At 41.3% G+C, this 18,851-nt stretch overlaps 1 protein-coding gene across 1 annotated transcript in view; it reads right to left on the reverse strand.

Moving 5' to 3' along the window:
* Positions 1–18,851, reverse strand: part of esyt1b (extended synaptotagmin-like protein 1b) — a 76,939-nt gene that overhangs the window by 12,420 nt on the left and 45,668 nt on the right. Inside the window, exons 28-47 of the mRNA XM_062048324.1 lie at positions 15,887–16,063; positions 12,070–12,152; positions 11,956–12,004; positions 11,787–11,876; positions 10,184–10,279; positions 10,014–10,085; positions 8,774–8,860; positions 8,549–8,695; positions 6,558–6,646; positions 6,358–6,445; positions 6,210–6,292; positions 6,012–6,132; positions 5,691–5,867; positions 4,562–4,644; positions 4,426–4,474; positions 4,274–4,363; positions 4,092–4,187; positions 3,944–4,015; positions 3,782–3,868; positions 3,561–3,707 (exon numbers count right to left, since the gene is read on the reverse strand). Coding sequence (XP_061904308.1) covers positions 3,561–3,707; positions 3,782–3,868; positions 3,944–4,015; positions 4,092–4,187; positions 4,274–4,363; positions 4,426–4,474; positions 4,562–4,644; positions 5,691–5,867; positions 6,012–6,132; positions 6,210–6,292; positions 6,358–6,445; positions 6,558–6,646; positions 8,549–8,695; positions 8,774–8,860; positions 10,014–10,085; positions 10,184–10,279; positions 11,787–11,876; positions 11,956–12,004; positions 12,070–12,152; positions 15,887–16,063 — 1,983 coding nt within the window. The remainder of the gene's footprint in view (positions 1–3,560; positions 3,708–3,781; positions 3,869–3,943; positions 4,016–4,091; positions 4,188–4,273; positions 4,364–4,425; positions 4,475–4,561; positions 4,645–5,690; positions 5,868–6,011; positions 6,133–6,209; positions 6,293–6,357; positions 6,446–6,557; positions 6,647–8,548; positions 8,696–8,773; positions 8,861–10,013; positions 10,086–10,183; positions 10,280–11,786; positions 11,877–11,955; positions 12,005–12,069; positions 12,153–15,886; positions 16,064–18,851) is intronic.

The raw sequence follows: 18,851 nt of genomic DNA on the forward strand, positions 1-18,851 counted from the left end.
GCTGGATCGGTTCGCAGCTGAGTGTGAAGCGACTGGGATGAGAATCAGCACCTCCAAGGGTGGAGTGCCATCTCCGGGTTGCGGAGGAGACCCTGCCCCAAGTGGAGGAGTGCAAGTACCTCGGAGTCTTGTTCACGAGTGAGGGAAGAGTGGATCGTGAGATCGACAGGCGGATCGGTGCGGCGTCTTCAGTAATGCGGACGCTGTATCGATCCGTTGTGGTGAAGGAGCTGAGCCAGAAGGCAAAGCTCTCAATTTACCGGTCGATCTACGTTCCCATCCTCACCTATGGTCATGAGCTTTGGGTTATGACCGAAAGGACAAGATCACGGGTACAAGCGGCTGAAATGAGTTTCCTCCGCCGGGAGGCTGGGCTCTCCCTTAGAGATAGGGTGAGAAGCTCTGCCATCCAGGGGGAGCTCAAAGTAAAGCCGCTGCTCCTCCACATGGAGAGGAGCCAGATGAGGTGGTTCGGGCATCTGGTCAGGATGCCACCCGAACGCCTCCCTAGGGAGGTGTTTAGGGCACGTCCGACCGGTAGGAGGCCACGGGGAAGAGCCAGGACACGTTTGGAAGACTATGTCTCCCGGCTGGCCTGGGAACGCCTCGGGATCCCCCGGGATGAGCTGGACGAAGCGGCTGGGGAGAGGGAAGTCTGGGCTTCCCTGCTTAAGCTGCTGCCCCCGCGACCCGACCTCGGATAAGCGGAAGAAGATGGATGGATGGATGGAATACAAAAACAATACTATGGCTAAAAGTACACATATATACGGAGCCCCTAAAGGGACATGGGGAATTTTTTTTTTTAGACATGTATTTTTTTTTAGACATGCACAAGTATATAGTTTTATATATATATATATATATATATATATATATATATATATATATATATATATATATATATATATATATATATATATATATATATATATATATATATTATAGTTTCTCGTGCACACGAGATACATGTCTAAAAAAAAAAAAAAATCCCCATGTCCCTTTAGGGGCTCCGTACATATAAGACATGTAGCAGGTAAAACACACATTGTTAAAAATAAAACAAAAAATGTAACATTTTGTTACAAAATTCAGACATTTCACTTAGTTTGCGCTACGTGGGCGATTTTTACTGCGCTAATATTTGGCATCAAGCCAAGCAGCTGTGCGCGCGTCTACGATATGTGCTAGTTCACTACATAACCTTTAATGATGATTGTTATTAAAATGTTTACCTAAGTTTGGAGCAAAGATTGTAATACTTTAATTATGCCACCTTTTGTGAGGCATGTCCTAAAGCACTGCTGGCAGCTTGGCGCTTCCGTGTGTAAAGCGCCACCCTGATCGAGTGATCAGCACGAGTGATTAACACTCCCGCGTCAATCACATTGCAATTTTTCAATAGTTATGATTTAAATGTATTTCACACTTGCTACTATACAAATGGGCGAAAATGTTACCGTAGTTTTATCAAATTTGGATGGATTTAATTTAAGAGCAAAATGTGATGAAAGGGTTGAAATCTCTTTTCGCACGTGCGACAGGTATTGGGTTTTTTTTTAAGTCGCACGGTCTATTTTTTAGGCCCATTTGCAAGTAAATTTGTCACACCGTACAACATTGACCAAGTCAAATGAATTCAATAAAACACATGTTTTGTGTTTTATATTGATATCAAAAAGTAAACAGTGTTTTTGACATTACTTGTGTTTATTTTATTTCACAAAGTAATTACTCTAATAACCATTCATGTGACAGCATTTTGTTAAACGTTTTATGGTGTATAATTAATTCCTAAACGATACAGCTTGTACATGCACACACATTAGTACATGTAAATGTATGTATATAAAATATATATATCATACATTTGAGATAAAAGCATCATGTAAAAAAAAAGACACGCCGATACCATCTTGCAAAATGTTCATTTATTTTTATTTATTTATAGTATTATTTTGTTTCTGCCATATTACTTTGTATATAATGCTTGTGTTGCTTTCATATGCACATTCAACTTTCTACTTGAGGTACATATATACATTTTGAATGTGTTTTTTGTGTTTGTTTGTTTTTTTAAATAAAACTTGGTTAAAGGATTTCAGTATAAGTAGTTTCTGAAAATTTTGAGCACATTTAAAATTACCGCGATAATAATGATAACCGTAATCATTTTAGTCACAATAACGGTGATAACAAATGTTCATACCGTGACATACCTAGTAGTGATGGGTTGATGAGGCGTCATGAAACGTTTCGACACATTGCAAAACTGTATTGACACTGTGTCGATACTGTGTCACTAAATACTGACATCTGCTGGACATTAAAAATCCCTACAGGCAACCTATGGACCGACTCAACTGACACTGATTTTATGACCTAGTATATACAATAATATAAACCAAGTCATTGTATTTCATTTAGTATTATTTCATATCTTCATTTAAATAAAAATATATTTTTATCTTTTTTAGATACAGTCAATAAATGTGAACATGTATCATAACATGGAAATCTAAGAGAAATGTGTTGTGAATGAGGATGCTTGTGGACTGGGATTTTTGTATTTTTTTTTCACATTTTTATTAAACAAAAACAGTTAAGCAGGGAAGCCCAGACTTCCCTCTCCCCAGCCACTTCGTCCAGCTCTTCCCGGGGGATCCCGAGGTGTTCCCAGGCCAGCCGGGAGACATAGTCTTCCCAACGTGTCCTGGGTCTTCCCCGTGGCCTCCTACCGGTCGGACGTGCCCTAAACACCTCCCTAGGGAGGCGTTCGGGTGGCATCCTGACCAGATGCCCGAACCACCTCATCTGGCTCCTCTCCATGTGGAGGAGCAGCGGCTTTACTTTGAGCTCCCCCCGAATGGCAGAGCTTCTCACCCTATCTCTAAGGGAGAGCCCCCCCACCATTCTCTTTTTATGCTTTATTTGTCCATCCTAAACATTTAATTATGTTCCAACACATTTACCACCTCACGTTAAGAGCATTTGTGAACTGGTGAAAGTGATCTGTAGCTCTATTTTTTGTTGGTAAATGAAAAAATCAGAGATTATTATCACACTTCAACATGTCTGTCATGTACTCTAAATGCTGCCTCCTTGTTAGGTCATCATTGCAAATGAAAACATGTTCTTACTGGACTTACCCTGGTTAAATAATGGTTACATAAATATGTAAATACATGACAACTATGAAGTGTGTTGCTAATTGTTTGTATGCTACAATACCCAAAGGCTAAGAGCTGTAGACAGGAAACAGAAGTGTCTAAGCTTTGAAGGAGGACGACAATTGTTTCGTTGCTCTTCCTGCTTCGTCTACACCAGAAACAAACTTTGATTAGACAGTTTATGTGCGCGTTTGAGCCCCACTCTGAGACAAATTTGATTGGCCAAACTGTGCGGGGAAATTGTGGGCATTGGACAAAGTTGCGAGGTTGCACATTTATCGCAAGGATGGGTTGAATTTTAAGTGAATTGCCGCCACTGCGACTTAATGACATCCTGGAGGGACTGTGTAGCGTGCTCAGTGTGTATCAGAGTTGTGTTTTCAAGCCAACCTTGAGTTCAAGCCTGAGCAGGACTTCACTGTCAGCTGCTGCTCCATCCAGATGGAACCATTGATCCAGGACCAGCTGTGGCTCAGCCAGCAGTTCCCTGATGGAGACCACCAGCGAACCTATGGGTTGGTCCCAGCCGCTGGACAACTGCAACACAAATTCTAACATGAGCATGGCTACTTATTAGCACAGCTAACAGTAAACATGTCATCTTGCGTTACCTTGAGCACAAGCATCTGCTGTTTAGGATCCCGCACAAGGAAGTAGAAAGACTCCCCCCACTGAGGATTGGTTGTGCGGTCACACAGCTGGACAAACAAAGAATAACCAACAGATAAATGACATTTTCCATGGTGTATTGATTCACCCTGTAAGAGTCTCACATTGGTTTTGTAGATTGTGTCTCCAAGAACAAGCTCTGCTCCTGCTTTGGGTTCCTTTCCACTCTTCTTCAGCTGGAAAAGCCGACATCATTTATGAGGACTCTACAGCAACTCCAGATTATGATGATGATGTCAACAGGCGACTTACAGGTAATGAACGCGCTCGCTCCACATGGACAAAGAGCAACGCGGCAGAGGGGAATGCTTTGTTCTTGAAAGCCTGGAGAGACTGAAGCTGCAGTACCTGCACGTGCCAGAGATCACATCTTCATTGTATCGCATTCAACCTAAAAAATGAGGAACGCCTCTCTGTATGATGCAGATTCAAACCTGGTCAAGTTGGATGGAATGCGACACGGTAGGAACCCACTCCAGGATCAAGTGAACCCGCCCGGACTTCACATCATTCAAGGTGTACCACTGTAACAACAAATATGGTTAGCCACAGAAGCTAAGCTAACATACTTGTGTGTATGAGAAACCTGGTCTATGAACTGGGATCGCATGACATCGCTGAGTTTCACACTCAACCTGAGAGACATGACAAACATCACAATTAGTCATTCATCCACCAGTTGAAGTTATTGATAGACAAACAGAAGAAGGTACGGCACACACCTGCCAAGAAAGTCATCAGAATCTAAATCTTTATCAAAAGCTTCAAGTTGGATGTTCTGGACATCGCAGCTCTTCAAAACCACCTTTAGGGAGAACACAAAACAACAAATCTTGATCGTGAGTCTCAATATCATGTGACTGATTTTTAAATATCCACCAGTTTTATTGTATTTTATCCAACAAGCTATATCACTAAAAAAGACGCCATTTTACTCAAGGATTTGCACTACATTGGTGTTACCACTTCCTTCTCGCTCTCCCTGTACCCCCAGCCTTGCTGGCCAGGGGGAGTTGGCAAAGCTGGGCTTGGTTAGGTTGGCTCAAAACAATAGTGCAATATCCACTTCTTCATAGCTGACTTAAAGCATCAGGCGGTTCAGCGGGTTCCATAGATGGCGTGGCAAGTCTTCTCCTTTGACACTGCTTCCCAGGTCCTGAATGTGATGTTGGATGTCACACAGCCCAGCTTTCTCCCACGTGTGTGCCTTTAAGAGATGGTGCTGTTGTGTGTGTGTGACGTGTGCAACAGAAGCAGAGTGAACGCAGTCGAGCTAGAGTTTGGGTGTGAGTTGTCGCAAACAGATTTTTGGCATCGCTTCGAACGCCATCATGGTGACAGATTTAGGGCCAAATTTCTCAAACGACCGTACCATTCAAGTTTATAATGTAGCCAAACATCTTTCTCAAAAATATTGTCTAAATAACATTTGTTTTTTTAGTTTTTTGTCATCAATTATGATTTGTTTACTTTTTAAATGAATGCTATGTGGCATCGCAGTTTTGAATTGGCTTTACTGCGGTAGGAGATTGTAGTAGTGAATGTAGTCTTTTTGTTTACTGTTCAAAAGTGATTATTTATGGTGAATACAAATCTTTACATAACTTGTAATATATTGATAACACATTATCTGTCATTATCTAATGATAAACCTACTTGAACTTCATTTTAATTGGTTGTATCTTTTATGCTGACACTCAGGCTCCCATAGCCAAATCTACTTCTGTTCACCAAGAGTGTTAATAGTATACTCACTAGGCTGCAGTCAGTCCTATAACCTCTGGCGTGTTGCACCAGTAATATTAAAAAGCCAAATGAGGCCACATACAAAATCTTAAGTATGGCGTTTACCTCATACATCTCGTTCCATGTGGGGTTGAGGTTCTCCTTGATGACATGACTCTTGAATGTAACACTTCCAACGCTGACTTTGACATAGGGGTCACTCTTGCCTTTCACCATGCCGCCCATCAAGTTGTCCTTGGCGACCAGACTCTGAGCCTCCAGCAGGTGAATCCTCAGCAGCCCCTACACAGGATGCAGATGTTAGAAAAGTGTTGATAATCAGAATAAAAAGACCAGGAAATCTAGGATTTAGCCATTGAGTTTGCTGTGAATGCGGTAGAACATGAGGTATACATTAATTTAGGATCAAAAACAAAACAAAGACACCTCAGTGGCAAAGTCCGGGCTGGGGATGCAGGTGTTCTGTGGACAAACATCATCTTCTGGCTTGGAGGGTTCAGCAGGAAGACTAGTCACTGAGGACCAGGCCAGGTCATCCAAACCAGCACTGCACATACGCACACGGAAATGTAAACATGTTTCTTGTGTTCTGACACCACAATCTTGTTATCCCGATACACTCACTCATCAGCTGTCACTTCCTGTTTAGGAACTCCTAGGTCCGACTGTGGGTCATGCAGCTCTTCTTCTGCTGCGTCCTCCACCAACTAAGACAGATTTAAGGAAGCTTCAAAAGGTGAACAAACACAAGCGTGTGTGATATAGGACTCACCGCAGCATCAGAAGGCTGGACTGTGATGGCCCCCACATCGTCTTTCACTGCTTCAGAGTGCTTCAGCTGACTGGTTAGTGCAGAAATACTGTGGGGGTAAAACAAACAGATAATAGCTCACATCTAGAAGTATCGAGATTGAATTGATTAGTTTGTAGCCTGAGTGTCAAATGCAATAATAATATTAATAAAGCACTGACTTATCCAATGGCAGCTTTGAGCCGCCTTCCTTCTCTTTTGAAGCGGGACCACAAGGCTGTGGAGCGTCAGTCATCCTCGAGTTCAAGATCTGTCAGCAATAAACATCCTAGTCAATATTCTGTGTTTGATAAGCAATATCACCATATTGTAAAAAGGACGATCCAGCTTATATGGGAGGACTAGAAAGGTGTTCTGATCAGGGTTTTTTATTCATTAATGACATTGGCTGATATCGATCACATGTATTAACTTTTTGATCAGAATTATAAACATAAAAAACACAGGAGGACATTTTAAAAATATCAACACAATACTTAAAACTAATTCATTATTCTCTTTTATTGCATACAATTGTTTCAATAAAATAAAATCAATAACTGAACAAAGGCAAAAACAATCTAGTACGCTTTGGTTTTTTTTTTTTCGTCAAAGTTCTCCAGTGTCCAGGCTGAGTTGGTAAACCATAACAAAAACATTGTTATCCTCCACTAACCACGTTAAACCCAGAGTCCGATCTGACAAAGGTCTTAACTCATTCTCCTTCTATGCCACATCCATATGGAATGCACTCCCAACAGGTGTAAAAGAAAGGGCATCTCTATCCTCCTTCAAAACCGCACTAAAAGAACACCTCCAGGCAATTTTAACCCTAAACTAACACCCTCCCTTCCACATCCTACCTCCCCGGATTGTAAATAATCAAATGTAGATACTTATTCTTATGCTATTGCTCTCTCTCTCTCTCTCTCTCTCTGTCTCTGTCCACTACTTGCTGTACATATCCTACCAAGTCAGTCCTAACCTGTTCCAATGTCCATTTCTCTGATGATGCAATTGTTAATGACTGAAGTGTTGATATCAACCAAACCTAACCTGCCCCCCCCGTCACCCCCTCCCCTCCATATCCCAAATAATATGTAAATAATTCAATGTATATACTCTGATGATTATCTTGTGTGATGACTGTATTATGATAGTATATATCTGTATCATGAATCAATTTAAGTGGACCCCGACTTAAACAAGTTGAAAAACTTATTCGGGTGTTACCATTTAGTGGTCAATTGTACGGAATATGTACTGCACTGTGCAATCTACTAATAAAAGGTTCAATCAATCAATCAATCAATTCTCTCTAGACCAGGGGTCTTCAACGTTTTCCAAGCCAAGGACCCCCCAAACTGAAGGAGAGATGGAGCGGGGAAGCACAATTTATATATCCTGTATAAAATTGTGTTTTTAAATTAAATTGGTAATCAAGGTACTTTCTTAATGTGCAATACTAAGATATTCAAATAATGCTACCAATAGTTATCTGACAACTAAAGTGCTAATGGATAGCTGGCAGCATGCGTCGCACAGCTGACAACTACAGCGCGAATCACTAGCCATCAACTGGCGCGGTAATAACTATCAGGCAGCGAGAGAGCTAATCGCTATATACTGTATCTCAAATGGTAACATGAATGCAACAATATCCTTCTTCAGGTTTTCTTTTTAAACTGCAAGTAACTGCCACTATTTCTAAACTAAACTAGAGTGTGTTGGATCAATATTCGTGTTTATTTAAATACATCAAAACGTGTGGGAAAATTACATGGGCATATAAAAAAATATTAAATTCTCATCAACCAAAAACTTCACGACCTCTTGAAGTACCTCTGCTGTTAATAACTGCTTTCTTTCTGCTGTTCCATCTACACTTTTTTTCTTCAGCGATTAACATGCCTTCTTAGCTACTCCTGCTTGCTCTTACTGGGTATGTAACAAGTTTAGCATTGTCCTCCAGTGAAAGAATACTTGTGAGAAATGTAGTTTATTTGCCGCAATAGAGGTGATGATCATTACGTTGGAGGAGCTCCACACCGTGTATAAACATCTTAACCAAACAATGTATTTATTATTGCTGTTTTCTTTAATGGTGTATAAACAATATTTTAGTTTATAGAGTGCAAGTGTCTCTCATGTTCTGGCTGCATTATTGTCCCACCTTAAGTTCAGCCCTGAGTAGGATCTCACTCTCAGGCAGGGCTCCATCCAGATGCATCCACTGATCCCGGACTAGCTGAGGTTCTGACAGGAGCTCCTTCACAGGAACCACAAGTGATCCCATTGGCTGGTCCCAGGCACTGGAAAGCTACGACGACAGCATCGCATGTCACACTTGGTCAGTAAGGATATGCTGCAAATAGCCCGTATTAATATTTTACTGTACCTTGATGACCAGCATCTCCTCAGCAGGGTCACGGATTAAAAAGTAGAAAGCCTCGTTCCACTCAGGTGATCTGGAGCGATCACAAACCTTCACACACCATTGAAGTAATATACATTAGTTTTATTACTAACCCCTTTTAGTTATGTGATTTTTTTTGGACACAAATGTAAAGTAAAAAACATGCTTTGATGTATAAGACAAAAGTTCAGAGTAGTCTTGGTAGCACAGTGTGGCTAAAGCGTCTCTGCTAATCAAATTTGCAATCAATATGTGAAAAATATGCGCATCTGACAAAAAAGTAAGTCTGCAGCAATGGTCAATGTGTTTTTATGGATGTAAAATGTTGACCATACACATTTACTCATGTTATTGCCAATGTAACAGTTTTAATATCTCTCTTGCAAGACTGGTGAGTTTTATTCATGCTTATGTCTGCAACTGATCTAACATTTGTGTTTACTGAGCCTGAATTGTATCCTGGAATGATGCATATCATTCAACTAAGCTTTTATAGAGGTTTATTTGAAATAGGGACAGATACAAAAACAGAGACATCTGAGACAGTTATCCAATGTATGCATCAGAGTGTTTGTAGCCAAAGCTAATTTACAACACTTGTCCCCAACAACAACAACAACAACAACAACACAGATCCAACATCATTAAAATAGGAAAATAAAAAATAGAATAAGGCAAAGATGAGTCGATAATGATAATAGAAATAATACAAAGTGCAAACTACATAAAAGCCAATAATAATAACACAGACAAAGTGCAGACTAGATAAAAACCAATTAGTAAAAATGAGTAAAAACTAAACATGGGAACACGATTGTTGCTCAACTAGCCATAATTTTGTTTGTTTTTTGAAAGTGACAAGTGCAGGTATACTTTTCAAAGTGTCAGGTAGAGAGTTCCATAGTTGTGGTCCTTTTATTGAAAAGGCAGTCTGGGCAAAAGATGTCCTAGGAAATGGAATGCAACAGTTGCCTTTTGACATTGCACGGGTGGTAGATCTGGTACGACTTTGCATGATGTATAACACGTTTAGACAAATCTGCTTTGTCATTAATGGCGGGCCATCAGAACAACAACTTAGTCTGTTCTATGCTTTTTGATTATACCATAAAGCTCAGGAAGAAAAAGACGCTTTACCAACCAATAAATAACTATTATGAAAATGTTTTAACCTGACTTACAGCTGACATGCATACAATAAAACATGCTGTATTTGTCATACCTTTGTTTTGTAGCTTGTGTTGCCAAGAACAAGCTCCGCACCAGCCTTAGGCTCCTTTCCACTTTTCTTAAACTAGACACAGAAGCACAAAGTGTTTGTACTTGCCAACTATTGTGGAGCGGACTTCCCAATTTCTCTTTTTAGAAAACCTCGACAAAGGGTTGACTTACAGGTAAAAGGTGCGCTCTGTCCACATGAACAAATAGCAGCGCTGCAGAGGGAACAGTCTTGTTGGTAAAGGACTGCAATGACTGCAACTGCATCACCTGCAAGGTGGATCAATCACTTGAAAAATAATCTTAAGAGAGAAATAAAAAATAAATGAATGATACAAAAATAATTGAATATGAGGACATTCAGGGGAGATGTTGCACACAAATGGCACATTTAGGCTGCTTTTGCGCTTGTAGATCAGTACTCTAGCACGCAACACAAATGGAAAAAAGAAGATTCCTGTACTTTTGGCATGTGATTAAATACTGCACATCATCAAGTATGAGTTTTTGTGTAGTAATTGAAATATTCCAAACCAAAATGTAATCTGCTGGATTAAATATGTATCTTGTTTTTGTTTCCTAAGATTTCACTAAAAGCATTTGAAATATACCTTAAAAAGCATTGTTGTCGCACACGCACACACACACACACACACACACATTTTCTTATCTTACATATTTATCATGTCTGCATTATTTGTAACACTACTCCTGGTCTTTGATGTGGGAACCGCTAGGGTTCACTTGCAAGTGAACCAAATCCCATCTCTGCTTGTTTGGTGCATTCTATGGTCCTGATGGTCAGGTTCAGACTTGGACCAAATAGCAGAGCAAACACACCACAGTTCCTTTTGACCAGCGTGTCCCTTTTCCACATTTTGTTATGTTACAGCCTTATTTTGAAATGGAATACATTCATTTTTGTCCTCAAAATTCTATAAACACCCAAAAATGACAGATAAATTTAAAAAAAAAAGTTTTCAAATTTAGTAAAAATAAAAAACTACAAAAAAAATCACATGAGTATTCACTGCCTATGCTCAACACGTTCTTGATGCACCTTTGGCAGCACTTACAGCCTCAAGTATTTTTGAATACGATGCCACAAGCTTGGCACACCTATCTTTGGCAGTTTCGTCCCTCTCAAGCTTCATCAGGTTGAATGAGAAGCATTGCTGTCATCTAGGAAGTCTCTGTACAAGACCAAAGGTTGTGAATACTTACTGTATGTACATGTGATTTTTTAGTTTGAATACGATGCCACAAGCTTGGCACACCTATCTTTGGCAGTTTCGTCCCTCTCAAGCTTTATCAGGTTGAATGAGAAGCATTGCTGTCATCTAGGAAGTCTCTGTACAAGACCAAAGGTTGTGAATACTTACTGTATGTACATGTGATTTTTTAGTTTTAATACATTTGCAAGATAAAAAAAACCCAACTTTTCACATTGTCATTATGGGCTATAGTGGGTAGAATTTTCAGAATCAGAAGTACTTTATTAATCCCCGAGGGGAAATTAAAAAAGGACAAAAATGCATTATTCCATTTTGCAATAAAGCAGGTGTGGAAAAAGTGATGCGCTGGTTCGGTCAAAAGGAACTGTGGTTGGTTGTTCTACTAGTATCCTTTATTTGGTACACGTCTGAACTTGATAGTGAATACTTTCCGGATGCACTGTATGTTGAGGGATTGTGGATATAAATTAGCACCCTTGCCAAAATATGGTGAATTAATAAAAAAAAAAAAACAAGTGTAAAACAAACAAAGCTTTTCTTACTTTGTCCAGTGCGCCATGATGAGAGACTGCTTGAACCCACTCCAGAATAAGGCGAACACGACCAGACTTCACCTCATTCAAAGAGTACCACTGCAACATAACAAAACAGGTACTGAGCCACAGCACGGTGACACACCACGCCACCCAGTGAGCGACTGACTCCACTTACCTGGTCCGTGTACTGGGAGCGGATGATGTCGGCCACATTGATGTCGCACCTGCACAATAGGGACACAGTTACAAAATTTCTGAATATTTTTTTCATGTTTTGTTGCACCCTCACCTTCCTAGAAAGTCATCTTTGTCCATGTCTTTATCATAAAGCTCCACATTTACTTCCTGGCCTGGCCGAGGCCTCAGCACTGCCTGTTGGAGCCCAAAGACGATGATCACAAGAAACAGCAAAGCAAGAATCCTTTATATGTTGTTAATATTGTGACATGACAACATTGTGATCTCTGCATCTTTAGTCGGTAAACATCCAATTGGTTTCATATAATAGTTGACACAAGGTAAAAATATATATTGTACAGTATATAGATCCTGACACTTTAAAGCAGGGGTTGGCAACCCAAAATGTGGAAAGAGCCATATTGGACCAAATATTTTTTAAAAAGATCTGTCTGGAGCCCCAAAAAATTAAAAGGCTTATATAAGTGTTATAATGAAGGCAACACATGATGTGTCTATATTAGCTACAGTATATTATCCTACTATCAAAGGCTGACGCAAATCTTTGTTGACAGAAATGTTGTATTCTAATTTTTATTCTACACATTTTTGGAACATTGGAAATCATTAGTAAAATGGAGGCTTCTTACAGGATGAGATAACTTCTGGAAATGACTGGCTCAGAATGGCCAAAGGTATATATGTGTGTGTCCAACTTTAAGGAAACGGCAGGCTGTCTTCTTCTAATGGATGTATAACAATCTTTGCAAGCTCGGTAACGTTTGCTGTGGTCTGGAACAACATGGCACACAAACAACTATGAGAAATGCAGTTAATATTACATACAGATAATGTGTCATGAGACATGGAAATATAAATTAAATACACAGAGGACATAAGTAAAGAAAATTAAATGAGCTCAAATATACCTACAAACGAGGCATAATGATGCAATATGTACACACAGCTAGCCTATCTAGCATGTTAGCACCAATTAGCTTGCTGTCATGCATTGACCAAATATGCCTGATTAGCACTCCAACAAGTCAATAACATCAACAAAGCTCACCTTTGTGCATTCACGCACAGCATAAAAAGTTTGGTGGACAAAATGAGACAAAGGAGTGGCATAAAACATGTCTTTTTTTCATCATCATCATGGCGCCGATGAAGGCTGCCTCGGTGCTCTCGTGCGCTCTGTTTTGTTTGTTTTTGTACATAAATTGTGTTTCCGGGTGCTCTTACACCCGTGAAGAGCTACTGAACATCAGATCCACCATCCCTATGGACTTGTTACCGGTCATCTTAGCGTCAGATGCGGATTTGGTCCATTCTGTGCTCAAAAGAGGGAAACCGCATCGAAGAGGAAAGCGAGCGGGCGCACTTGTCCGTCTTCGCGGACGGGGATTACGCACGCCTCTACCAGGCATCTTCCTCTCCAACGTCCGCTCACTTGCCAACAAGATGGACGAGCTAGCGTTGCTGATGAGAAGGAACAAGGACTTCTCCTCATCCTGTGTGTAGTGCTTCACGGAGACTTGGCTGAGCGCAAGTGTCCCGGACAGCGCACTTCAACTGGAGGGCTTTCATCTCCTCCGCGCGGACCGAGACGCGGCGCTGTCTGGCAAAAAAAGAGGCGGGGGACTATGCTTCTTTATCAACAATAGCTGGTGCACAGAGGAAGTGGAGAAAGCTAAATCTGTGTACTCTAACCGTCTACAGGAACAGTTCCGCTCCAATGATTCTGCGGCAGTTTGGAGAGGTCTAAGGGCCCTTACGAACTATAAGCCCAAAACCCCCCAGGCCCTGAATGACCGGACTCTCGCTCAGGGCCTCAACACACATTACTGTTGTCATTAACGGCCTTCAGCTCATAAAAGCCATGCTCCCCCCACCATCACCCTCCCCACCAATGCCAGCACATCATTAAAGGAGTTAAAGGACTCAAAGGACTCCAAAAACATCATAAGACTGTAAAGACCTTCTCCATTAAAGAAGAGGATGTACGCCGGCAGTTCTTGAAGCTGAATACGCGGAAGGCCCCCGGGCCGGATGGTGTCTCCCCCTCCACTCTCAGACACTGTGCGGACCAGCTGGCTCCTGTCTTCACTGACATTTTTAACACCTCTCTGGAGCTATGCCGCGTGCCGTCCTGCTTTAAGACCTCTACCATTGTCCCTGTCCCCAAGAAAGCACAGATCACAGGACTAAATGACTACAGACCGGTCGCGCTGACGTCTGTGGTCATGAAGTCCTTTGAGCGCTTGGTCCTGCTCCACCTCAAGGACATCACCGCCCCCCTCCTGGACCCACTGCAGTTCACCTACAGAGCCAACAGGTCTGTGGATGATGCAGTGAACCTGGCCCTCCACTTCATCCTGGAGCATCTGGACTCCCCAGGAACCTACACTAGGATCCTGTTTGTGGACTTCAGCTCTGCCTTCAACACCATCCTCCCTGGACTGCTACGAGACAAGCTCTACCAGCTCAGCGTGCCCGACTCCCTCTGCAGTTGGATTAATGACTTCCTGACAGACCGAAGACAGCACGTATGGCTGGGGAAGATTGTCTCGGACAGTCGAACCACAAACACTGGTACTCCTCAGGGCTGTGTACTCTCCCCCTGGCTCTTCTCCCTGTATACAAACTGCTGCACCTCCAGTCACCAATCCGTAAAACTGCTCAAGTTTGCGGACGACACCACCCTCATCGGGCTCATCTCGAATGGCGATGAGTCCGCCTACAGGAGAGAGGTGGACCGGCTGACGTCCTGGTGCAGCCTCAACAACCTGGAGCTGAACGCCCAGAAAACAGTGGAGATGATCATGGACTTCTGGAAAGTCACAGCCCCACCATCCCCCCTCACCCTGATTGACTCTCCCACCCCCGTCCCCATTGTGGACTCCTTCCGTTTCTTGGGCACCACCATCACCCAGTACCTCAAGTGGGAGCTGACCATCAGCTCACTCATCAAGAAGGCGCAGCAGAGGATGTACTTCCTGCGGCAGCTGAGGAAACTTAAGGTGCCGACCGAGATGCTGGTGCAGTTTTACTCAGCCATCATCGAGTCCATCCTCACCTCCTCCATCACAGTGTGGTTCCCCGGCGCCACAGTCCAGGATAAGAATAGACTGCAGCGCATCGTACGTGCTGCTGAGAAGGTGATTGGCTGCAAGCTCCCATCCCTCCAGGACTTCTTCTCCTCCAGGACCAGGAGGCGTGTGGGTCGGATCACAGCTGACTCTTCTCACCCTAGACACACACTATTCTTCCCTCTCCCCTCAGGCAGGAGACTACGCTCCATCCAGACCCACACCTCCCGCCACCTGAACAGTTTTTTCCCCTCGGCCATCAGGCAAATGAACAATAACTCCTAACAGCAGCTCCTTGAATTCCTTGAATCCCTTCTAAGTCTATCTGATAGCTCAGTCACAGCTCTTTTTATACCAAATATGTGTTTTATGTCGCACGTTTGCACCAAGAAAAATTCCTAGTTTGTGAACCCGTTCTCAAACAATGACAATAAAACTATTCTGATTCTGATTCTGATTTCTGTGGCAGCGTTGGAGAAAGTTGTACATGTAAACAAATTACGGTAGTTCAAGGACCGCTGAAATTAGTAGAACAAAACGGCACTCGCCAAATACTCTCATCAGTGAAGCATGTCTAATATAAACAGTGGGATTTTTCTAACAATTAAGAAGGTTTGTGTCATATTTGTCCTCTGATTAAAAACTATAGTAAAACAAAAAATATATATATTTTAAAATCTTTTTCCATTTTCACACATCTTTGAAAAAGCTCCAGGGAGCCACTAGGGCGGCGCTACAGCCGCAGGTTGCTGACCCCCGCTTTAAAAAAACTACAGATGGTTGAGCAATGTCAGCTGGGATAGGCTCCAGCCTAATGAATGAAAGCATGCTCAGCACCTGATACATCTCGTTCCAGATGGGGCTGAGCTGCTCCTTGATGACGTTGCTTTTAAATGTGACGTCTCCGATGGTGACCTTTGCATAGGGGTCACTCTTGCCCTTCTTGAAACCCCCCATGAGGTTGTCCTTGGCAACCAGATCTTGAGCCTCCATGAGGATGATTCTCATGAGGCCCTACAGGGAGAATGGTAATTTGACACACATTGTGAATACATCCAGATGATTTTTTAATTTCAAATGACAGGGATGCGGGGATGGGTACTTTTCACATCATTTGAATCGATACGGTAGCAATTCTTGGTACATGGGAATTGATACCGGTACTCATGGTACCAATTTTCGATACTGTTGTGTGTGTTATTGTGTTTAAAAATGTTAATTATTTAGTAATACAACTAGGGCTGCAGCTAACAACTAATTTGATAACCGATTAATCTGTCGATTATTACTTCGATTAATCATCGGATAAAAGAGACAAACTACATTTTTATCCTTTCCAGTATTTTATTGAAATAAACCAGCATACTGGCACCATACTGACACCATACTTATTTTGATTATTGTTTCTCAGCTGTTTGTAAATGTTGCAGTTTATAAATAAAGGTTTATTAAATTAAAAAAAGTAGCCTCCGCACATGCGCATAGCATAGATCCAACGAATCGATGACTAAATTAATCGCCAACTATTTTCATTATCGATTTTAATCGATTTAATCGATTAGTTGTTGCAGCCCTAAATACAACATTATTTTTTATTTAACACTTGACACAGAGATGATAAGTGTGCTGTCTCGTTGTCTCCTTTGAAAGTGTTATATAGTAGACTTTGTGTGCAGTTGCAATCCCAAAACATTAGATGGCAGTAGTGCATAGACTATGGCAGAGTCGTGTATAAAGAGAGTATGGCTAACTCTGTTTCAGGCGATCTCCTCAATGATTGGTCAAAAGAGACTCACATGACTACGGGGCACCATGACTACTACTGACTTTGAGCTAATGTTTGCGACGGTTCCTCGTTACTTTTTCGACCGGTAAAAATGCCCGGTTGTGCAGCATGAGGCTGATGCACCCACGAGAATTGTGGAAAGCTTTTATATATCGCTTTCCTAACACGTATGGGAAGTGAAGGTTCGCCATCAACCCTGGAGATAATGAAGGTTTTGGCAAATTGACGGAAATAAGTAATTTTTTTCTGTGTATTTTTTTACTTTTACTGCACAGTGGGTGCGTTTTATAGAGCCTGCTGGTCAGGGCCGGCCCGTGGCATAGGCCGTATAGGCAAATGCTAAGGGCGCCGTCCATCAGAGGGCGCCACGCCAAAGCCACAAATGTTGGAGAAAGAAAAAAAAAAAAAAAAAGTTGGTATTATTATTTCTAAATCCAAAAAATAATCCAACGTTAATTAAAATGCAAAGTAAAGCCTATTTAATAGAAATATTATTTGTTACAACATTACACAAGATGTCAAAACGGCCAAAACTGTCAGGTGCCCAGGGAAGAAAAAAGAGACAAGAAGAGGAGGAGAAACGAGAAAAAGACAGAGGTAGCAGGTAGGTAACGTTAGCCTACATGAAATTATTTGTCTGTTACAGAATGTGATAGTAACCTGGCTTTAAGCTAATGTTACATGATTCGGCAATTGCTAATCAATAAATAGCTAGTTCTGTTTTAACGTCGGGTTAATATTGTGGAGGGGGCTAAATTGTTATGGAAAATAATAATGTAACGTTAGGTAATTACAGTACTCCCTGGTGTACAGTAATTTGTAAGTCATTCTAGTTAATGCAATATTAAAAAGCGCAAATAGAGAACTCTGTAGGATCCCCTTTTTTTGTAATATAGTTGTTAAAGTCATACTGGTTTGATATATTGTTTTGTGCAGTGCCTTATTTATATTGTATTTTTAATTTATTTTATGCAACTTGTTGACACGTTTTATTTTGTATATAAAAAATATTGTAATTTCATATATTCATTTTTTATTTTTTGTATTCATTTATTTATTCAAATTTTTTTTTATCTTGTTAACTATTCTGATTGTTAATTTGCTTTCTTTAAGTAAAAAAAAAGGTCAAAGACAAAGCTATTCGGTTTCTTGTGAGTATATACACTTCACTGCCGATGTGGGGGGGCGCCACCTAAAATCTTGCCTAGGGCGCCAGATTGGTTAGGGCCAGGCCTGTTGCTGGTCACAAAACACTGCAGGAATGTAGCAGCAGAGTGCGTCAAATACCGCCACAAAATTATACTTTCACAAATATGTTTAGAACTATATGTAGACGTTTTGTTTTAGTTTATTTCGTCAGAATAACTCATGTTAAAACAACAGCAAGAGCATACATCTGGGCACATGGCATTGGTAGCAGTCATGTGCCTGTTGTTTAGTTGGCCATACTCTTTATACACCACTCTGATTACGATGCGATGCCGTAGTCAGGGATTAATCTTTACCATTATGCTAAATGTGCCAGTCTTGTCTTTTGTTGAGTCCTACAAAGTGTTTATACTTTAAGTACTGAACGTATTAAACAACAGCGGTCTGTTGTACCGCACAGCTTAGTTGTAGTTTTCATTACCAACTTTGGAGGTGTTGAAATTGCCATATAGAATCGATAATGCTAATCGGTAGCATATATATGGCATATCCAATGTAAATTAGCATTGAGCTAGCGCATTTTAAAAGTGGTGGAACCTTACTGTACTTTTGAGTGCTTTCTATTGGACACGCTTGCCTTGTTTGCATGAAAAATGACAACATTACTTAGAGGCGATCCGACTTGTTTCCCTGCCAAGTGTCTGAGCCGATGCCAAGTCTGTTACCGGAGGTGACATCACATGCAACAATGGTATTCAAATATGGACTTTGGAAATTCTGTAAGTACTGATAAAAGTACAGAATCTGGTACCCATCCCTAGCGCCAAGAACTCTTGCTTCTATGAACTACACTATATAGACAAAAGT

The sequence above is a fragment of the Entelurus aequoreus genome, linkage group LG01 (genome assembly GCF_033978785.1).
Source record: "Entelurus aequoreus isolate RoL-2023_Sb linkage group LG01, RoL_Eaeq_v1.1, whole genome shotgun sequence".
Taxonomy (NCBI): domain Eukaryota; kingdom Metazoa; phylum Chordata; class Actinopteri; order Syngnathiformes; family Syngnathidae; genus Entelurus; species Entelurus aequoreus.